Below are 7408 nucleotides of genomic sequence, written 5' to 3'. Positions count from 1 at the left end.
TGCTATCACTGATACTGCCATACTCGAGACGCATGTGCATCGTATTTAAGTCTGTCTTTATATATTTTGATATTTCCACATGGAAATCATGATTCATAAATTATTTTGTGTCTGTTATATTTTTGCTATTTTTACTCACTCCAATCTCAGCTTTAGGAAGACGTCTCATGGACCTCTGTGGTCTAATGAGTAAAAGCAAATGAAAATGTAGCTATGATCAGTGTTATAGGATTTCCCCAGCTTTGCAATTTTATCACGTAGCCTACAGAGTAGCAAGGTAAACTGTGAAAACTGAGGATCGAAACAAAAAAAAGACAATGGAAGTTCAAATGAAAATGAACGACCTGATCTGTCGAGCCAGATAAGAGAGGGAGCAGTGGGAAAATGAACGACCTGATCTGTCGAGCCAGATAAGAGAGGGAGCAGTGGGAAAATGAACGACCTGATCTGTCGAGAAAGATAAGAGAGGGAGCAGTGGGAAAATGAATGACCTGATCTGTCGAGCCAGATAAGAGACGGAGCAGTGGGAAAATGAACGACCTGATCTGTCGAGCCAGATAAGAGAGGGAGCAGTGGGAAAATGAATGACCTGATCTGTTGAGCCAGATAAGAGAGGGAGCAGTGGGAAAATGAATGACCTGATCTGTCGAGCCAGATAAGAGAGGGAGCAGTGGGAAAATGAATGACCTGATCTGTCGAGCCAGATAAGAGAGGGAGCAGTGGGAAAACAAAAAGCTGCCAAACAAGACTTTTTTGGAGCGTCCTTTGTATGTTCAGCTTCAACAGTCTTATCACACAATCGTCAGAAACAGTCAAAAGATTTACCCTATGGTGTATCCTACAACCTGTAGTTAATATACTATATGCAAACTACACTGCATTATTTGTAATGACATTGCAACTGGACTTTCAGGGTTGCAGTCTAATTCATCTCAACTCAAGATACACAATACATTTCTATCTTAATCCTAGCCTTGTACCCTTCTGAACCGACCCCTGCTTTTCAGGACATAGCAATTCAGAAGGTCCAATGACAGCAGTTACAGTAGACATCGGAAGTAACCAACCAGAGGCCATGGAACACCAGCTCTGTCCAATAAGAGGCTTTAAAAATTAAATGTCTCCCTGATGGGAAGAGTGGTGCCTCAGTGTCTTTGCCTCCACTGATGGGAAATCAACCCTCCCATCATTGGGTTGTTATATGATACCAGGTGATCGATGCGTCTCTCTCTTGGGTGGAAGTGGCAGCAGACAGATTTGGTTAAAAAAAACATTTAAAAAACAAAAACATTATCACTGTAATGTGCCATTATCACTGTACCATATGTTTGTTTGTCTGGGCTTAGCTTTAGCCAATTAAGAATTACAAGCCAGGAAACGAGGGGGTGAGAGAGTGGGATAGAGATAGTGACAAAGAGATGGAGAGAGAATGAGCCGTGTGTGTGTGTGAGAGAGAGAATGAGTCGTGTGTGTGTATGAGAGAGAGAATGAGCATATGTGAGAGAGAGAGAGAGAATGAGTTGTGTGTGTGTGTGCGTGCGTGTGTGTGAGAGAGAATAAGCCGTGAGTGTGTGTCAGAGAGAGAGAATGAGCCGTGAGTGTGAGAGAGAGAGAAATAATGATTTGTGTGTATGTATGAGAGAGAATGAGAGAGAGAGAGAGAGAATGAGCCGTGTGTGTGTGAGAGAGAGAGAGAGAGAATGAGTCATATGTGCGTGTGTGTGTGTGAGAGAGAGAGAGAGAGAATGAGCCGTATGTGTGAGAGAATGAGTCGTGTATGCGTGTGTGTGTCTGTCTATCTGCGTGCGTGCGTGTGTGTGTGTGTGAGACAGAGAAAAAGTGAAGAAAAGGGGGCGATAAAAAGACAATAAGTTGAGAGAGAAGAGCAGATGCTGTAGCTAAGAGGGTGAGTGTAATAGCAGAATAGTAACAGCAGAAGCACTCCTGTGGAATGCACCAACATGTGACCTTGGTTGGGAGGTGGAGGGGATTCTGGACCATCACTAAACCAAAGCCCTATCAACCTTGATTTCCCATAGCAGCTTCAGTAGCTCCTCTGTTAACACACACACACACACACACACACACACACACACACACACACACACACACACACACACACACACACACACACACACACACACACACACAAAACAGCTGCTTGGGCTTGGGATTAACAGTCTTTTCTCTGTGGAGCATCCAATGGGAGAAAGGCCTTTCCCAGGTGGGTCAGCGAAAGTCATGATGCTCCACATGATCCTTATCTAGGTTCTCTCAACACCCTCTGCTCACACAAAACAGGATGCACGGCCCATTGAAGGGTTTGGGTCAAGGGGTAGGGACCGGCTAAATACATTCAGGCGTGCTTGAAAAGGGCCTCCTACCCTCAGAACATAAGTGAGAGAAACTCTGGAGAATATTCCTTCATTCCTTGTCAACATTAGTTCCACAAAGAGAGAAACAGGGAAGATGAATCAGCGCTTTAATAAGGAATTCATCTGTTGATTGAAGTTCCCTTGGGGGGTTTGTGTACAGTGAGCTTTCACCAACCAAACACAGAGAAAAACACCTAGGCTGTGTTTAATAGGCCGAAAAACAAAAAGGAGCATTTCTTATTGGTCAAGTTTGAATTGTAACTCCTGGTTTTGGGCCGTTCTCTTCCATTTCGGGCCCACTGAACACAACCCTGACTTTGTCCGAACCAATCATTCTGCCAAACGTGCTCCATGTCATCAAAAATCATCATGCATACATGGACACTGGCAAAAATGGCCACCTTCACCACACATGCTGGCGATGGAAGCTGGGTGTGTACTGTACATTTGGGATGTTTTTTGTTTGTTTTTGTTTTACCTTTCGTCAGTGTCAATGTTACAATGTTACAATGTACCACAGAATCATGCTGAAAACAGTTATCTAAAAAAAAACAGTTTGTTTTTCAGTTTATGGATAAACAATCACTTGTTGTGTTATGTTCATTAACCATATATCATACAAGTAATTTGGTTGTGAGAACGCACGCTTGAGAAGGTGTGAATATGTTCACCTCCAAAATGCAATATTCATTGTGTCTGTTGGTGTGTCTATGTATGAGTGTATAATTATCCAACAAGTATGTATGCAATCTTTCCACAGATATTCCTTGTTGTTAAGCTCCTACAGTAGTATAGAATATGCATGGGTGCATCTACCTGTGTGTGTGTGTGCATATACAAGGCTGTACTTTTCATTTCGCAGGAGGATGGGTCATAGAGTATGAAAGAACTGTTGGGGAGTAACAGAGTTGTGCAGTTTCATTTGAAGAGCCGGGAGCTCTGGGATAGAACCAGGCTACAGGCCCAGGCTGGGCAGTGCTTAGCTGTGAGGTGCTTTCAAAGATACATGAGGAAAAAATAAGGTGATGGGAACGAGAGACGAAATATTGTAGTCTGTGCACAGCAAAGTTATAGGCTGCCAGGTTTTGGAAAGAAAACTTGCTGTGGGCCTTTTGGGGGGGGCTACTGGGTAAGGAGCCTTCATCTGGTAGCAGGCGATTGACGAGGGGGGGGGGGTCTTCTGGGGCCTTTTGGATCACTTCTGGGTGAACAAGGCTCCGATGGTGACTCCGGCGGCTCCCAGGGCGGCCAGGCCAAACACTGTCTTTAAGTACGGCCAGGAGTGAGAGATCCTCTGCTGCTCATAGATCTCCACAAAGGCGTCCTGGGAGAGAGAGAGACGGGGAGAGAGACGGGGAGAGAGACGGGGAGAGAGAGAGAGGTTAGTATCACCATCATCAAAGCCCCCCTTTAACATTACATCTGTTCTTTTTTCTGCTTACTGAACATTCACCTGCTGTGTATGTGTCTTTGTTACATTATCAGTTTGTCCCATCAAGCCCCGAGTATACAAGACATTAGGAACGCCTTCCTAATATTGTGTTGCAACCCATTTTGCCCTCAGAATAGCCTCAATTTGTCTCCAATACTCCCCACAGTTGTGTCAAGTTGGCTGAATGTCCTTTGGGTTTGGGATCATTCTTGATACACACGGGAAACTGTTGAGCGTGAAAAACCCAGCAGCATTGCAGTTCTTGACACAAACCGGTGCGCCCGGCAACTCCTACCATGCCCCATTTAAATGCACTTAAATATTTTGTTTTGCCCATTCACCCTCTGAATGGCACACATACACAATCCATGTCTCAATTGTCTCAAGGCTTAAAAATCCTTCTTTAACCTGTCTCCTTCCCTTCATCTACACTGATTGAAGTGGATTTCACAAGTGACATCAATAAGGGATCATAGCTTTCACCTGATTCACCTGGTCAGTCTATGTCATGGAAATGTTTTGTCCACTCAGTGTATGTATAGGCACTAGGCATCAGGAAACCCAAACCCCCCCTGGGCCTTGGTCCAGCAAGGTCTCAATGACAATGGCTGCATGTGGCCCAGATCGCTGTGGCTCTACTCCTGAGCCTCCTCTGTCTGTGGTACACATAGGGACAAAAGACAGGAACAGACGACCATGTCTCACAGCCAACCTCTCAGTAAGAAAGAGACTCAGTTTAATGCCTCCCACACACACACACACACACACATACACACACACACACACACACATTTACGCTCCTTCTTTGCATACCAGGCATAGTAAGACCAAAACATCAAATTCCACAAGACTATGAACCACATGTAAATGTATCTCAGCATATCTTGGTTTACAACAGGTTCTTCCCCAAATGAGTCCACTGGACCGGTTACAAGGAAATGTTCAGGTTCTTCCCCTTGCTTGTTCAGTGTAGTGTAATTGTAATATGATAAGCAAGGGGACATGAATCTCTGTTCCTGGTAATACTTAGCTTTTTATAACTAGTTGGAAAAAATGTAATCTGATGCAATATAATCCCACTGCAGCTCCTCTAGATGGAATCTTTCCAAAGTTAGTTTAAGAGGATGTAATACTGCCTCAGGTGCTAGACTGCCTCCAGTGTTTGAGGTATTTTGGTCGACATCGAAAACTGTTTTATCACTGTAAACACTGTTACTGTGTGTGGTTGTGACCTGTGACCTGTGACCCCAGGCTGTGCAGTAAGAGCTGGGTATGTAATACTGTATTCACAAATGTGTGTTTCTTTTTTACAGCCAGAACTCTATGGCCAGAACCCTAGATCCTAGTGTGTGTGTGTGTGTGTGTGTGTGTGTGTGTGTGTGCGTGTGTGCGTGTGTGTGTGTGGTTGGTTGGTTGGTTGGTAGATTGTAAGGCATTTCACTGTACTTGTGCATGTGACATTCAAACTTGAAACTAGATTGAATACTAGTATGCCTTCGATTTCTTCCCCACCTCCCCATACGCAGAGGAGTAGTCTGCTTAATAAGTAAAGCCACATTGTTTTTATTGCAGCGTACTTGAACCATATTACACTTGGCACAGACTCTCATCTGCAGCTCAAACCCGTCATCTGAGTTCAGCGTTCCACAACGTGCTGCCTGGGAGGAGGGTAACAGACTGCAAAAAGGAAGCTTCCCCAACGTGCTGCATAGAAGAAGGTTAACCCACAACCGCCACACATCAAAACCAGTTAGAGCAGATGAGACGTGGAGGGAAGAGGAGAGACAGAGAGAAAAGAAGAGCTAGCTCAAGTCAGAGCGCTGATGCAATATTCAGTACCATTTATCCAGAGGTGTAGCTCACACAAGTCGTTCTTCATAGTCCAGAATCCTCCTCTAGTTAGAATGGATAGGCCAACGAAGTTGGATTTAAGTCTTGGAGTAATCACAATTTCCCATACACACATACCTTACCGCAGGGTAGCCTAGTGGTTAGAGCGTTGGACTAGTAACCGTAAGGTTGCAAGTTCAAACCCCCGAGCTGACAAGGTACAAATCTGTCGTTCTGCCCCTGAACAGGCAGTTAACCCACTGTTCCTAGGCCGTCATTGAAAATAAGAATTTGTTCTTAACTGACTTGCCTGGTTAAATAAAGGTAAAATAACATTTAAAAAATTCTACACTAAATGTCACTGAGGAAAAAGCATGTCATGGATCTTTTCTCTGACAGCCACGGGTCAATATCCTGTGTCTTGTATGATGAGCACTGCATCATATCATGTACTTAATCCCCTCTCTTCCAGAAATATCATGTTTATAGCCATCCTTCCCACTTCCAATATTCACCCACGTTGCTTACTGTAGTAAAGGTGATCAATTGAAAAGTGCATCATTCAAAAGTGTTCAATTACGAGAACAAATTCTCTACATTTCCACCACTCAGCAAAAAAAGAGATTGATGACATCATGGGAAATTCCTTGATTGCTCAGTCTGGTCATACAGAGGCATGAGAGCATCCCAATAGGAACTGCCTCTACTTGTCTCATTAGCTTATTCCTAAACGTGTCCTATCACGGCTAATTACATGTATCGATTCCAGCTGGGGGAACAGTTGTCCAGATGAGTTGATCATGCATATCCAGCGTTAACAACCCTGTGGATGTACTGTAAAGAGTAGATGTCACACTGGTTCCCTGTTTTCACAGTTGTTTCCACTGTCGTGCTTCCACAGTATGGGGATATACACTAGCACTGACAAGAGAGCTGTACAAAACATAGACATACGTCAGTCCAAAGATACCAACGCTGGTTTGATGTCATGGTTTATTCCATTCTCTCGACTCGTTTGTTCCCCCTCTGGCCAGATAGAGCAGACGTGCAGTGTGTATTTCATTATGACACACAAGCAAGGGCTATTAGGTGTTTACACCTGCAACAACAGCTGCTTTGTTGATCACCTGATACACACACACTCTGTCCCCTCTCTCTCCTCCTCTATCTCTCTTTCCCTTCAGGTTACTTTATGGTGCTGTCCTCTCCAATGGCTTCCATTCCTCCTCGTCTAATGTTTTGCTCTCACAAATACAAGAGCAGGTCCCCAAGGAATGCAATGACTTTAATTTGGAGTAAACCTTTCTTAGCAGCTACCCTGTTTGCTAGCCAGAGGGTCGGTGACAGACAGGGCCCCTTGGATTTCCAACATGTTGACAGGTTGGCTACCTCCATCCCTGTTTGCTTTACGTTTTTCCCCCCACCTCAGCAAACATTGTCACTCGGCAAGCTTCCGGCGTGTGTTTGAACAGACCGGCTCTGTTTGCCCAAGGCCAGTACTAATAGCCTCTGAACGCAGCTCTGACTTTTAGATGGAGCAGCTGAGCTAGCTAGCTGAGTCAAAGATGATCTGTTATATTGACAAGATGGACCAGTGACCGGTCTAAACAATGGAAATACATGTTCTCAAAGATGGAACGCGAGAGCAGGCGAGATCAGGTGGGACCATTCTAGCCAATGAAAGGGCAGATACGCGTGTGAACATTTTTGCAGAAATGCCACGTGTCCACTTATTATCAGTGCATTTGTAACAACCTAGCCATTACAAAAC

The 7408-nt window shown here is 44.4% G+C and overlaps 1 protein-coding gene across 2 annotated transcripts in view; it reads right to left on the bottom strand.

Annotated features, from left to right (window-relative positions):
• Window positions 1–3495: 3495 nt before the first annotated feature.
• LOC115104895 (apoptosis regulator Bcl-2-like) overlaps window positions 3496–7408 on the bottom strand; it is a 73979-nt gene continuing 70066 nt past the window's right edge. Inside the window, exon 2 of one of the 2 annotated variants that reach the window (XM_029626284.2) lies at window positions 3496–3699. In XM_029626284.2, the coding sequence (XP_029482144.1) occupies window positions 3571–3699 (129 nt within the window). In that variant the 3' untranslated portion in view covers window positions 3496–3570. The remainder of the gene's footprint in view (window positions 3700–7408) is intronic. The other variant, XM_065006977.1, reaches the window with a different exon arrangement.

Source organism: Oncorhynchus nerka, linkage group LG22, assembly GCF_034236695.1.
Source record: "Oncorhynchus nerka isolate Pitt River linkage group LG22, Oner_Uvic_2.0, whole genome shotgun sequence".
Lineage (NCBI taxonomy): Eukaryota > Metazoa > Chordata > Actinopteri > Salmoniformes > Salmonidae > Oncorhynchus > Oncorhynchus nerka.
Note: the sequence above shows the minus strand (reverse complement) of the source record. Positions and strands in the feature narration are given on the sequence as shown.